A 16,137-nucleotide genomic window follows, 5' to 3' on the forward strand; every position below is an offset into this window, starting at 1 on the left:
CAGGCAACGTGTTCAAAGTTGCCCTTTAAGAGACTTTTCCAGCTATTTCTACAGACATCCTATTGTTCCATTGTTCTTTCAACTTAGAAAATATACACTACTTAAATATTTTGTTAAGCTTGTCCAATGCTACATTTGATTTGATATCAGGGTTACATTCTACACCAGAGCAGCTAGCCATATGAATCTGAAAATGGGCAAAAATGGAAACATTGTGATAAAATTAAAAGCAGTTTTCGAATCTTAAAATACACTTCTGTCTCTTGTCGATTTCGTTATTGGTAAAGTTGACTTCATGATCTTTTCAATGAAATAGAACATATAAAAATCCAAGTACGCATGCGCACAGGCGACGTGTTCAAAGTAGACCTTTAAGAGACTTTTCCAGCTATTTTTACATACATCTTATATCTTTTGTGAAGTGTTTCCTCCATTGATAAACTTAAAGCCGTTTTTGAATCTTATAATACACTTCTGTCTCGTGTCGATTTTGTTGTTGATAGATATGACTTCATGATCTATTCAATAAAATAAAATATACAAAAATCCAAGTGCGCATGCGCACAGGCGACGTGTTCAAAGTAGCCCTTTAAGAGAGTTTTCCAGCTATTTTTACAGACATCCTATATCTTTTGTGAAGTGTTTCCTCCATTGTTCTTTCAACTTAGAAAATATACACTACTTAAAGAGTTACAACATGTATAGATTTTGTTAGGCTTGTCCAATGCTACATTTGATTTGAAATCAGGGTTACATTTTACGCCAGAGCAGCCAGCCCTATGAATCTGAAAATGGGTGAAAATAGAAACATTGTGATAAACTTTAAAGCCGTTTTTTTTTATACTTATAATACATTTCTGTCTCTTGTTGAATTTGTTTTTGATAGATTTGACTTCATGATCTATTCAATAAAATAAAACATTGCTGTCTCCTGGCAGCATCGATGATGGATCTTTACCACCACTGTCACAGTTCAGAAAATTAAACGTTTCAGGGGATGAATACAGACAGTCCTCTCAGGTGAGTTGTCACACTATTACTCATGTTACTAGGAATCCCAATGTCACCAGCGTCTGTGCTACATGTACTCATGCAATCAGCACCATGTGCCAATCTGAATAATTATCCGTGTCCACTCTTGGATCACGTAGGGCCCATCAAATTTCACAGTTCATTTACCATTGGTGATTTCCGGGTGTGGTATAAACTACTTTTTTTTCTATAATACAAAGCAGTTATGAAGTGCTAAACAACATTTTTGTCTCAGGCTCTCTGAAACATACAAGGGAAACGGTTACCCATAACTCATGGACAACAAACTCATGAATCAACATTGTTTACAATACAATTCAATACAACATAATTCAATCTTAGGCATGTTACAACTTCATGCGCTTATACAAACAGTACTGCAACCATTTTACAACATCAATTACAGTTCCATTTACAATACAATTACTCTTATAATTATATGTACAAATATATAAAGAAAAAAAAAATAAATAAATGTGGAACGGCATTTGGCAAAATTAAAATAAAAACATGAGGGTAAACCAACCCCAACCAAACCCAAGAAGTTCCCCTTTTAAAAATCTGCCCCAAAATGAAAAACTACTTAAACGGAAAAAATGAAAAGAAATGTACTTACCTCTCAGCGAGTTGACGTGCGCACGTTTTGAAATAATAACCACACAATTATTTTTTTAAGAGATTTTTTTCCACTTTTGATACATTTTTGGAGTAAAGATGTGAATTCTGTGGTAAACCATAAAGTGTCAATATATTTGGGACAATAAAATGACACCAATGATAAACTAATCCTTTGTTTAACATTAGCACCAACCCACTAAAACATGAGGAATGTATTTTGCCGTCAAAATAGACTTACAAAAAGTACGAGATTTTTGCAACTGAACAAAGCAAAACAAATCAAATCTGCAAACACTACAACCAATAGACGAATTGGTAACACAGCGAAAACAACTGTTCTATAATCACATTCATCCAGACATTCACACTGGGATCCCAACAAACTGCTTGAAAATGAAAACTGAACCTATGTGACATAGTCTCTGTATCTGCGATTTGGTATAACCCTTCGTCCAACTCACGTAGTCCTGTTTAGATCTCTCAATGCTGGAACTAAGTCATCACTCACATAATTCACCTGTCGTTACAATTACCTAATCATCGCAAGTTTTCCTGGAATGTGCGCATTAATATTTATTACGTCACAGGGTAAGTGATGTGTCAGTCGGACAGTGACATTCGTCACCACTCGCCCCTTTCCGTCACCTGCAAGAAGACTCGTCCCCCTATCGATGAATGTTATGTGCGAAAGTACGTCAAACCAATCAGAATTCGCGTATGATTTCAATTGAAACATATTTCGGACAAATCCAACCATTTTAATTTGTGGAAAAGGTTTCAAGCCGCAGAGGTCTACAGGCACAGACATGGCTACTGATTCCGCTTGGCTAGGCCTGGTGCCCTCGCAAAATTGTTTCGAAATTCATACCTCCAAAGTTGCCAAAACTTAGAAAAATGCCTTAGCTACGTCACAGTTAGACACTAATTTCCAGTATATTAGACTGGTCTTTTGATAATGATAGCAATTATCCCTGTAGTTTATCCAGATTCCCGATGGTTAATTCTGACTCGAATGACAAGGGCGACGCCATGTTTGTTTATAAACACGGAAAGTAGTCCCTACTTGACCTTTGATATTTGCATCTCTATCTGCACATGACCCCAACGGATATCGTTTTTATCCGTTGGCTTTATCCTGCCGAGAAACCTACCCATAATATGATAATAGAATGTATTATGCGGAGCTGACCACAAACCGATTTAGCTAAATAATGCTAAATATTATTAATACCTAACCTAAATAGATTGTTCCCTAAGGTTTCCAAAATAGAAAAATTCATGACTACCAGCTTATGCCAAGATAGGTTGGATCCAGTTCGTGAAGGTTTTATCTATCTTACATCCCCCAGCATAACCCCTGAATTGTGTTTATGTAATAGCGGTAGTTGTCGGGGTGGTAAACACAACAAACGGCTACAGGGTGTGAGCTGATGGCTGTTTATTCTCTTAGAAGAGAATGGGGAATAAAGACGGCCTGCAACAATGTATAAATAATTAGACATACTGCATACAAGACATAGAACATTGACATTGTTATAATATACATAATGGCCTTACATCTAATGGACATTCAATTAGCAAGAAACCAATGTTACTCATGTAGGAAGTAACCTGCACAATGATATATATATTATATATGCTTATGACCCTATAATCAGTTTAAACTAAACATAAACCATGTCTACTGTCATAACACTAGACAAGTATAATACTACATGATAATTACAAAGATATTCGTCGTCAGCATATATATAGATACATACATTTATACATTCATGAATAACACATAGACAATACATACCAGACTGGTGAAACCTGTGCCGTGTCACCAAGGCTTCTAAGATAGTGCCAGTTACATCTGCATTGACAAAGTATAAACTAATGCAGATACTATTTACACTATAATTATACACAACACACAAGTAAAATAGGTATTTAAAATAAGGATTGATCAAATTACTTAAATAATGCACTTTCACACATACGCATACATTCTTGTACACAATTGACACAATTACCTTAATGAGGTATAGAATTACTACAGTTTATTTAGGGTTTAGTTTTATTTAGTTATTGTTCAAGTTAAGATGATAATAGCCTAGGATAAATTAGCTATTTATCAATTAAAGAAACTGCTTTATAATACTTTATCATATAAAATAATCATGATCAGAATACACTAAACTGTGGATTCAAAACACAAATACATATAAAGTATCACACAAGAAATATACTATGACTAACCTTCAAATCCATGAAACATTCACATCCATTAGCATGATAAGATCCATGAATACAAGATCCATTCACAATATATACAACATGACTATGATGTACATACATCAAGTGTAATCTGGCAACTGCCTCAGATCACAAGCAAACAAAGGTATATGCTCTATGCGCGGGGTGGGATACTAAGTGCTGTGGGTGAAAAGCATGCAGTGGTATGGTTAGTCAAGGTTGGATAAATAATAGACTGAATGAAACAGATAAGCTATGGTATTAATGTTTAAGTTGAAATACAATTATATGGCAAAAGTAAGACAGGTAAATAAACTATGTACTTAATTCAAATCTGAAAAAGAATGTGTATAAAACTATAGCTAAAATAGAATTAAAACCTAACTTGTATGTACAAAATATTACTCTGCCACATACTTCCCCCTCCACACAAATGACGTCCTCGTCATTTGCCGGGTTTATCCAGTAGGGAAACTATCATCTGTGACATGGCTCCACCAAGTTGCTCGAAGACTCCAACCTCTGCCAGTTGCTCTAGGAGTTTGGCCTTTCGTCTCCAATCCTCTGCAGTAGCCTGGTTCATGACATAGTCCCCTGAGCGCTGCCATTCCGGTGGTCTTCTCTGTCGGGTAGAGGTTCTTGGTGGTGGCTTTGATTCTGGTCGGACATCAGGTGTCAAAGAGGTGGGAGCTCCCCTATGTAAGTCTGGTTCCTGATCCTGTTCTTCAGTTCTTACATCTCCAGCATCAACTTCTGTACTGAGGGGATCTCTGTCCTGCAGTGTATGGCCGTCACCATCAGAAGTTGCACTGTCTACCCCTCCAGTCGTCAGATCGTCACCTTCAGACTGTGAGATAGCGCCATCTTCCATAGACTCTTCACTGATGATTGTGATGTCATCAGCCACTATGGGTACTCCAGCTGTCAAGCTCTCTGTACTAACCGACTTGATTTCATCCTGGTCCGACACTTCTGTTGTCTCCTTGGCTGGCAATGTTTGTCCTTTCCTGCGACGTGGTCTCGGAGTTGGAATTGGTCTGGCTGGCTTGTCTGGCTTATCTGTCCTTGGCAAAGATCCTATGGGAAGGAGGTGATTCCTGTGCAGAGTACGTGTTCTGCCTTCTCCGTTTTCCTTCTGCACAACAAACACTGGAATGCCCATGTTTGGCTGAGAAGTAACGATGTAAGGGTCCTCCTCCCATTTGTCCGAAAGCTTATGCTTGCCTTCAAAGGCTAGAATTTTGACAAGGACTCTCTCTCCGGGTTGCACAATAGCACCTCTGATCTTCAAGTCATAGCCTGCTTTCTGTTGACCTTGGGCTGTTCTTGATGCTTTAGAAGCAATCTTGTAAGACTGTTCTAGTCGCTGTCTAAGGGCTTCAGCATAAGATGTTAGAGTGTGCTTGTCCCTGTTCGTTTCGATTCCAAATGCAAGATCAATAGGTAGGCGAGGCTCTCTTCCATACATCAAGTAGAAAGGAGTGTAGCCAGTTGACTCATGCCTGGTAGCATTGTAGGCATGAACTAAAGGTCTCACGTGTGATTTCCAATCCTTCTTCTGGCTTGGCTGCAGAGTACCAAGCATGTCAAGCAGTGTCCGGTTAAACCTTTCTGTCATGCCATTCCCCATCGGATGGTACGGTGTGGTCCTTGACTTAAATAGGCCTAGAATGTCACAAACCTCCTTCATAAGTCTACTTTCAAAGTTTGCACCCTGGTCACTGTGGATCCGCATTGGCATCCCATAATGCATAACGAAATTGTTGTAGAACGCCTCTGCTGTTGTCTTGGCAGTTAAGTTCCGAGTAGGTATTGCCTGGGCGTATCGTGTGAAGTGGTCAGTTATCACAAGCAGATGTTGGTATCCTCCCTTTGAAGTCTCCAGAGTAAGGAAGTCCATACAGACTAATTCCAAAGGCTGGGTACTGGTGATACTAACGAGAGGAGCACGTGCATTTGTTGGTGTCTTCCTTTTCAAACATCTGTTGCAATTCCTGATCCAGTCTTCAGTGTGAGCTTGCATCCCTGGCCAATAGAACCTGTCACGTAGGAGTGATAGTGTTCGGTCACGTCCTGGGTGTCCAATCTCGTTGTGCAAGCCTTGTAATGCATCAGGGATAAATCGTGATGGCAACACCAGCTGATACTTTGTCTCTCCTTCAGACTTGATCTGGCGATATAGAATCCCACGCTGGAGAGTGAGGTTGTCGAAGCATCGATGTAATGATGTGTCAGCTGGGGTATGCGGATAGTCTTGTCTCCTGGGTTTCCTCTTGGCTCTTACTGCTTGGATCCATGGGTACAGGGTTGCGTCAGCAGCTTGTGTCATACGCCAATCCCGGTCTGTCATTCCTTGCAGATCCTTCCCTTCTTGGTGCAATTCCTCATCAACTGCAGCTGTAGAAAGGCACAAAGACTCTACGTAAGGCTGAGTGTGTAGAACTCCACAAATGGCTTTCACAGATGCCATGGAAAGTTGTTCTGTGGGGGCGTTGCTACTAAGTTCCGGAAGCCTTGACAAGGTGTCCGTGTCTGTATTCTTCAATCCTGGCCGGTAATGAACATCAAAGTCATATGCTGCAAGGGCTGCCAACCACCTGTGACCTGTGGCATCCAACTTTGCACTGGTGAGCACGTATGTCAAGGGGTTGTTGTCTGTGAGAACTGTAAACTTTGCTCCATACAGGTAGTCATGGAATTTCTCACAAACCGCCCACTTAAGTGCAAGGAATTCCAAACGATGAGCTGAATAGTTTGCTTCTGACTTGGTGAGTGCTCTACTGGCATAGCTGATGACTCTCTTCACACCATCCTGTTCCTGATATAATACTGCACCAAGTCGTTGACCGCTGGCATCGGTGTGGAGCTCAAATGGTGTTCCATAGTTTGGATATCCAAGGATGGGTGGTGAAGCTAGCAGTGTCTTCAGTTTCTCAAAGGCGTGTTCCTGTTCAGCTCCCTAAGTCCAAGGCTGTTCCATTACCTTCTTCTTGGACTTTCCAGATTTACCATGGGGCATCAGTGATGACAGAGGCTTAGCAATCTTGGCAAAGTCCTTAATAAACTTGCGGTAATATCCGGCGAAACCGAGGAACTTTCTGACATCACTTGGGTTGGTTGGTTGAAGCCAGTTCAATATCTTGTCCACTTTATCAGGATCAGTGGTAATTCCTTCTTCAGTCACCACATGGCCAAGGAACTTGATTTTCTTCTTGAAGAAGAAACACTTCTCTGGAGATAATTTAAGACCTGTATCTCTGATCCTCTGGAATACTTGACTGAGCCTGATGAGATGTTCGCTGACTGACTGGGAGTAGACGATGATGTCATCCAAGTAGATGAGACATATCTTCAAGTGAAGACCTTCAAAACATTCATTCATAAGCCGTTGGTATGTCGCTGGGCTGTTACATAATCCGAAGGGCATACGGTTGTATTCGTAAAATCCCAAGGGTCCAACGGTGAAGGCTGTTCTTTCCTTGTGTGTTTCCTCTATCTCTACTTGGTGGTAACCACTCTTCATGTCCAAGGTACTGTAAAGTCTTGTTCCTGAGAGGGCTTCAAACATCTCTTCTATCCTCGGAATTGCGTAGTTGTCTCGGATCGTCTTCTGGTTCAGTTGGCAAAAATCTACACATAGCCTTAATTTTCCTGACTTCTTGCGCACAAGCACAACATTGGATGACATTGGAGAGTGAGAACGTCTTATGACACCAGCAAGGAGTAGATGATGCAAGTGATCCTTAACTTCCTGATACATGGCTGGTGGGACTCGACGATGTCGCTGTTTAAATGGCGTGTCATCTACTAAGTCGATCCTATGTTGCACTGAAGAAGTGTGACCAACATCTGTGTCTCCTGTTGAAAAGATGTCGATGTAGTCGGAAATAACTTGTTTCCCTTGTTGAAGTTCCTTGTCTGTTACACTGGCTTCCTTAAAGTCCATAAGATTCATGATATCTGTGTCCTTACTTGGAGTAAAAGGATGAATCTCTGGTACATCTTCTGTGCTAACAACTTGTAGTTCGCATAAGAGAGCACGACTTGGAATGGAAACAGAACGAGTTGTGAGGTTTGATACATGTATGTCCACAAACATCTTCTGTCCTCTTCCATCATATGATACTAAAGTTGGTTCAATGTCAAGGTCGTCTGGGATGACTGATCCTCTTGTAGACTGAATAATGGTGCAAGTGGATCTGTAAGGTAGAGGCTGTATCACATGTCCACGAATAACAATTTCAGAATTAGCTGGAATAATCTTGCGACCTGGCTCTGAACTTCTAATTCGTCCTATGGAGTAGTTGTTCTTGACAAGTTCTCTCTCCTGAAGGGACATAGAACGAAGAGCCAAATACCAAGGAGTATGGAGGTCTGCTTTCTGAAGGAATCTTTCCCCGAACTCCTCCTTGCACTGGAGCATGTAGACACAGAGAACGTTGGTACCTAGAGTAAATGGAACTGTCTGGTTGTAACAACTGTCAGGAACTACAAGAAGTAAACATCGGACTTTGGATAGAGCACTTCCTGTTCCCTGAATGTCCACAACAATGTACCCACTATACTGTAAAAACTCTCCATCTGCACACTCGATGTTAAGGATGTGTTTAAGTGGCTCAATAGGAATCTCACTGAAATTCTGTTGGTAGTAAGACTTGGAAATAGAAGAAATGGTCGCTCCTGTGTCAAGTAGAGCCCTGGAACTAACACCATTGACCATGATATTAGTCTCAGTAGGCTTACCAACTAATTCGGCAACCAACTGCTGTTGAGTGCTGACATGCTGTGTGTCTAGGCCCATGGTCCGCCTCTCCCCATAGGCCGATTGAAGTTTAAAGGACCATTGTCTATCCTGGCTCTACATCCTCTCCTAATGTGTCCAGGTTGTCCGCATCGGTAACAAACCGGAATATCAGAAAAGGTCTGTGGTCCTTGGAATCTATGTTGGCCACCACGTCCAAACTGCGGATTTTCTCTAGGCTGTTGTGGACGTATCCACTGTCGAGGGGGTATCTGCCATGATTGACTTTGACCTTGGTTATACCTTGCTGCTCCTGTGTTTGCCTGTGAAGAGTCTGATTCCTTGGCGTCCTTATTCTGTTTCTTGAGAGCAGCAATCTCTGTTGACATGGACTTCAGGATTCCCCGGATCTCTTTAAGCTCTGAATCCTGAGTGAATGTGGCCTTACTTGTGGCATCAGGCTTCTTCTTAGACACTGGGTTCCTCTCCTTTAAGTCGGCTTCCACCTGCCTGAGGTAACAAAGGAAGTCTTCAAATGATCCACCTTGATCAAACTTGTGACTTGTGAGGTCCCTCAGTTGTGATCTAAGTCCAGTCCACAAGGTAGTCCTAAGTAACACTTCTGTTTGTCCAGGCTGTACTTTTCCAAGTGTGACTCCTTGGCTCAAAATATCCTCTAGTCGGCATGACCACTCTGCTACACTCTCTTCATCCCCTTGCTTGGCTGTGTAGAACTGTGACATAATGTTGTGTTCCGTGTGAACATCACCAAACACGCTAGCAAGCTTGGAGATGAGTGTCTTCAATGGGGCATCCTTGTCTACAAGCATAGCCACTCTAGCAGCTCTACCACGTAACGAGCGCCGAACAGCTTCAGCAACGATCTTTGAAGAGTAACGAGTAGACATACAAGTATACTCGTGTCTCCATTGATCGAAATCGGCATCCCCCTTCCTGTCACCAGAAAAGTATGGAAGCTGTGGAGTGTGGGCCAGGGTGACAGTAGTAGGCACGAAAGAACCTTCTGAACCTGCTTGCGCTTGACCATGTTGACCATGTTGACCATGTTGACCATGTTCCTGCTTTACCTGACCGACTTCGGATATCCACTTCAACAAGTCTTCTGGTGTGTCAGCTTTAGGGTGAAGTTTTAGTTTTTGAAAAGAAGAAATTAATTTCTGCACCTCTTCCTCAGAAAGTCCTCCTTCTGCCATTGTGACGTGTAGGCGAAATGCAAAGTGAAAAAAAACAACCCAAAAAACAAAAGGCTGAAAGAGACTTAAATAAACCAACCCCCAAAAAAATTGGGATGTGTGATCTTGGAGTGCAATGTTATCACACAGAAAAGAAACTACACAGTTAGCTAAATGAATGTGCTTAACTACACACACGTAAAATCAAAGTACAATGATGTCACGCAGTGTAGGAATTCTACGGTAATATACCCATTACATGTGTATTATAAGAAATAATTGGCAAGGTCAATGGAATTGCTATGTAATCTAAGTATGTTGATAAGTAGTGCACAGGTACCCCACAAGCTACTTACTAAAGCTTGTCTTCAGTACATGCTTATGATGACTTACCACATCACGTAATACTATCTAAGTATTAAAATGCAATGTGCATCAGTGCAGAGTGTACTATTGCGCGCACAGATATTGGGTCAAGTATAAACAACTGATCCTACATGATTAGGCAAAGACAATGAACCTTAGTTGCACGATGTAGAACACTGAATGTAACCGAGTACAAAACTAAGTGAACACCAAGTGCAAACCAACACCAAAGACAACACTAGAAAAGCAAGCAACAATTCCCTGAATGTAGCAAACTAGCAAGACAACAACTGCTAATGAACTACATGTAGTGAGCTAACCTCAAAATGAACCTATCACTCTATTTAGGAATTACAGTAATAGCTATATGATTTATGTTAGTTAAGTAGTTGATTTTGCTAACTACCTAGCCACAAACACACACAGACCAATCATACAGTGCTTAGATACCAAACAAAAATACATGAAGCATAAGACTGGCATGAATAATAGGTATGGTCGGAGCGCTCCTGAAAATGGCCATAGTATAATACATGTATATTGCAAACAACATATGCATAAACACACAGATTATAGGACAGATTTTAATCATACACATCCAACACAAATATAGCATGAATCATACATATAATTCATTGCATGGCAAAACATGTAAGTGAGAAGTCATTCCGGAAGACAACATGTCAAATATGTCACATGACAAGTACAGCATAGCATCGCCATCACTATGGTATACAAAAGAATACAGAAAGACGACATACTATTCACAAGAGACAAGTGAAGCAATATCCAGAAGTTGCCTTCTGTGATTACACAATTTCACACACTCGCAGTTGTCAGTTCAACTCGGCTGTGTGTAAAAAAATGTTTATGATGATAAATTGTCAATTACTTTCTCTGCTGGATCAAGGTTAATATACACACTAAGTGTCACAAATATCACAAGCGTAGATAGAGTGTCATGATCATGATCAATTCAGAAATGCTCAACGTTGAGGTAGAGTATATATGATTACAACAATAATAATGTTCAATGTCTCATCAATACTCAAGTCAAATGTAATCACATATCTACCGGTCTTGTGCCAACACACATCGCAGATCACATGTCATAATGGCGGATCGATTTTCAAGTGTGACGTCACATAACGACGTGGTTGGTCTCATGTGTACGTCAGTTTCCTCATGGTCCCATCAAATCCTCACACATAACGCTCTGTCCTTGATAGACACTTATACCCTGTTCACATGCCACCTGATACTCATGTGAGTATCTTTACATATGTGAGTAAATTTACACCTGGTGTGCAAATGGGTCATGTGAACGCATTTACTTGCATATGTAACATTACTCCTGGAGTATATTTACATGACCTAAAGAGGTCATGCAAAAGCATATTTACTTATAAGGATATTTACATGGTATGTATTTTGTGCCATGTGAATGCAAAATACTTTTGCTTAGGTACGCAAAACTGATTCATCATGACTAAAAATAGCAACAGGTGACAGGATATCTATTAATAGCTCGGATCAGGCGATCATTCAAAGCATTGTACACAAGTCAAGTTGCTTACCAGCTGAGTGAGTGAGTGAGGTATTATTTAACATGGGCAATATTTCAGCCATATCGTGACGAGCTTACCAGCTGAACAGAGGTAAAATAACAACCAGGAAATATAAAAAACGAGGTTCTTCTTGGACTGATGAAGAAACCGAAGCTCTTCTCAGCGTTTGGAGTGATGAAAACATAGAAGACCATTTGGACGATCCAAAACGGATCAAAGGTGCAATATATGAACATTTGTCATCTGAACTGCAGAATCGGGGCTTTGAAAGCGGAGATTGATCGAATCTGATGATACAGATAACTCTGATACTGGTAATGGTGATGATCTGGAGATGGAGCAGAAGCAAGAGAGACCGGTACAGATTTAGTAATTGAATCCAAAGAAGACGAACAGAATGAAGGTCGTGGAGAAAATACTTCACAGGTTGGAGAAATAAAGGCAAAGGAAACTGAAAGGAGATTCCTTCTATATATTCTACACAGTTCGGATATCCCCAAACCGATACAAAGCCATCCAGCACTGCTTTCAGATCATCCTCCTTTGGAAATTTGACATAGTTCAACATCATCGTGTCATTAACTGCTTCACAGACATCTCTCAGGCACTTCCAAACAGTTGATTTCCAAAATTCAAAGAGATTTGCAACTGTCCTGAAATCTGCAGAGGATGCAAGCCAGTAGACTGCTACAGCTACTTTATGGTCAATGTCCAAACTTTCCCTAACTGGCACAGGCTCATTGGATAGGGATTCCTGCAGTTCCAGACAAAGGAAGTAGAAGGTTTCCCTTTGTCATCCGACCCGTGCAGATCCGGAGTACGACAGGTCTTAGCAACCCGTAAATGTCGACTATGTCTGTCGTAAGAGGGATCGGGTGGTCAGGCTTGCTGACTTGGTTGATGCATTGATCCCAATCGCGTGGATCGATGGTCATGGCGTCAATCACTGGATTGTCTGGTCCAGACTGGATTATTTACATACCGCCGTCATATAGCTGGAATATTGTTGAGTGCGGCGTGAAACAACAAACCAACCAACCAAATCCTTTGTCATCCGAAAATTTTCCACCCAATCTTTCTCTGTCAACTTTCCTTTTACGATGTCGTTCCATGTTTTACCTCTGTTGTATCCACCCTTTTCTACCATGAATAAGACCCAGTACTAAACCAGTGCATAGAAACATAGGAAAGTCTCGTCTTCTCTTCACAATAAATAGCCTGTTCATCTTGGTTTTAAGAGCGAGTGAGTGAATGAGTTGTAGAGACCGAATTACTCTGAAACTTACATCAGCAAATATATTTTGCACACGGCGCATTTTCTTCATGTGAACGCAAAGTATTTTTACTTTTGCTTATATGTGCAAATTTACGCTGTATGTAAAGATCCTCGTGTGTATATTTTGGCATGTGAACAGGGTATTAGTCTGTGGAAATAATGATAACTACATGATCGCTCGTAATCGTACCCGGATGAAGTGGGATATTGTCCATAACAGTCATCAACGGCGTGTCTGGATCAAATTCATAACATTAATCACTGGTTAGTCTGGTCGAGATTTGAGATTTGATTAGTTACAATCCTTGTCATATAGCCGAACTATTGCTGGATGTGGTGTTAAATGAGTGAGTTGGGTTTAACGCTGCTTTGAACAGTATTCTAGTTATATCACGACGTGTTAGCTTAATGTGGGTGGAAAGCCATAAGTGATGCAGGTCTTAGTGTCGTGAGCGGCAAAACAACTTAATATTCCATGGAATACCTGGAGAGGGGCGAAACACGGGATCAGTCCGAGTCAAACGTGAGAGAGTTTCTGCGCGACAAGTTACACATGGAGAAGGCAAATGATATTGTTATTATTCGTGTTCACCGCCTCAACCCTGGCAAAGTGATTCTCCTATCATAGCTAAATCCCTACTGACAAAAGACAAGAGTGGTATTTTCAAGAGAGGACGGGAACAACAAGATAGAAATCACCGATCACGTGTAACAGAAGATTTCCCACAGAAAATACGAGAGGATAGACGCGCACTGTCTACCTACTTTCAAGAAGCCAGAGACAGTGGGAACGACCTAAGATACGTGTTAACAAGCTGATTACCTTCAAACAGTTGTATTTCCCTAACGACCCCTTACAGGTGTGTCGGATTTGGTATGAAACGTCTTAGATTTTCAAGAGCTTTCCAACGAGCCATCATGCACTAAAATCGCTGAATATTTAAGAAAAATGTGTTTTTCACCTCTCCAGCAAAAGTACTTCCAAGTCAGGAAATGGAAAAGATATTGTTCTACTTTGAGTGTTAGAGAAACGCGCCAATTTTCGTTTTAGGAGTAAATGTGCAGGTCTTTTGAAACACTTTGCAGTGACCAAATCTTTTCAAATCTTTTGGAAACATTGAAAGGGTTACATTGGCTATCCAACTATGTTAAAATAACCACAATTGTGTCGTGCATGAGCGTGCGGTAGCACCCTAACAGAGGCCTCTGACGTCAATTTGGACACCTTCAAACAGTTGTATTTCCCTAACGACCCCTTACAGGTGTGTCGGATTTGGTATCAAACGTCTTAGAATTCCAAGAGCTTTCCAACGAGCCATCATGCACTAAAATCGCTGAATATTTAAGAAAAATGTGTTTTTCACCTCCCCAGCAAAAGTACTTCCAAGTCAGGAAATGGAAAAGATATTGTTCTACCTTGAGTGTTAGAGAAACGCGCCAATTTTCGTTTTAGGAGTATATGTGCAGGTCTTTTGAAACACTTTGCAGTGACCAAATCTTTTCAAATCTTTTGGAAACATTGAAAGGGTTACATTGGCTATCCAACTATGTTAAAATAACCACAATTGTGTCGTGCATGAGCGTGCGGTAGCACCCTAACAGAGGCCTCTGACGTCAATTTGGACACCTTCAAACAGTTGTATTTCCCTAACGACCCCTTACACGTGTGTCGGATTTGGTATCAAACATCTTAGAATTCCAAGAGCTTTCCAACGAGCCATCATGCACTAAAATCGCTGAATATTTAAGAAAAATGTGTTTTACACCTCTCCAGCAAAAGTACTTCCAAGTCAGGAAATGGAAAAGATATTGTTCTACCTTGAGTGTTAGAGAAACGCGCCAATTCTCGTTTTAGGAGTAAATGTGCGGGTCTTTTGAAACACTTTGCAGTGATCAAATCTTTTGGAAACATTGAAAGGGTTACATTGGCTATCCAACTGTGTTAAGATAACCACAATGGTGTCGTGCATGCGCGTGCGGTAGCACCCTAACAGAGGCCTCTGACGTCAATTTGGACACCTTCAAACAGTTGTATTTCCCTAACGACCCCTTACACGTGTGTCGGATTTGGTATGAAACGTCTTAGATTTTCAAGAGCTTTCCAACGAGCCATCATGCACTAAAATCGCTGAATATTTAAGAAACATGTGTTTTTCACCTCTCCAGCAAAAGTACTTCCAAGTCAGGAAATGGAAAAGATATTGTTCTACCTTGAGTGTTAGAGAAACCCCCCAATTTTCGTTTTAGGAGTAAATGTGCAGGTCTTTTGAAACACTTTGCAGTGACCAAATCTTTTCAAATCTTTTGGAAACATTGAAAGGGTTACATTGGCTATCCAACTATGTTAAAATAACCACAATGGTGTCGTGCATGAGCGTGCGGTAGCACCCTAACAGAGGCCTCTGACGTCAATTTGGACACCTTCAAACAGTTGTATTTCCCTAACGACCCCTTACAGCTGTGTCGGATTTGGTATCAAACGTCTTAGAATTCCAAAAGCTTTCCAACGAGCCATCATGCACTAAAATCGCTGAATATTTAAGAAAAATGTGTTTTTCACCTCCCCAGCAAAAGTACTTCCAAGTCAGGAAATGGAAAAGATATTGTTCTACCTTGAGTGTTAGAGAAACGCGCCAATTCTCGTTTTAGGAGTAAATGTGCGGGTCTTTTGAAACACTTTGCAGTGATCAAATCTTTTGGAAACATTGAAAGGGTTACATTGGCTATCCAACTGTGTTAAGATAACCACAATGGTGTCGTGCATGCGCGTGCGGTAGCACCCTAACAGAGGCCTCTGACGTCAATTTGGACACCTTCAAACAGTTGTATTTCCCTAACGACCCCTTACACGTGTGTCGGATTTGGTATGAAACGTCTTAGATTTTCAAGAGCTTTCCAACGAGCCATCATGCACTAAAATCGCTGAATATTTAAGAAACATGTGTTTTTCACCTCTCCAGCAAAAGTACTTCCAAGTCAGGAAATGGAAAAGATATTGTTCTACCTTGAGTGTTAGAGAAACCCCCCAATTTTCGTTTTAGGAGTAAATGTGCAGGTCTTTTGAAACACTTTGCAGTGACCAAATCTTTTCAAATCTTTTGG

General features: G+C 40.8%; 1 protein-coding gene across 1 annotated transcript; it reads right to left on the reverse strand.

The window, feature by feature from the left end:
• Positions 1-4,336: 4,336 nt before the first annotated feature.
• On the reverse strand, positions 4,337-5,509 carry LOC139446569 (uncharacterized). The gene has a single exon (XM_071227864.1). The coding sequence runs from the start codon at positions 5,507-5,509 to the stop codon at positions 4,337-4,339; it is 1,173 nt and encodes a 390-aa protein (XP_071083965.1).
• Between the last annotated feature and the right edge of the window lie 10,628 nt (positions 5,510-16,137).

Source organism: Haliotis cracherodii, unplaced genomic scaffold, assembly GCF_022045235.1.
Source record: "Haliotis cracherodii isolate W230 unplaced genomic scaffold, xgHalCrac1.p SCAF_6, whole genome shotgun sequence".
NCBI lineage: Eukaryota > Metazoa > Mollusca > Gastropoda > Lepetellida > Haliotidae > Haliotis > Haliotis cracherodii.

Bases quoted from the DNA above. Each gene is read 5' to 3' on its own strand.
- LOC139446569 (XM_071227864.1), bottom strand. From the start codon at position 5,509: ATGACAGAAAGGTTTAACCGGACACTGCTTGACATGCTTGGTACTCTG.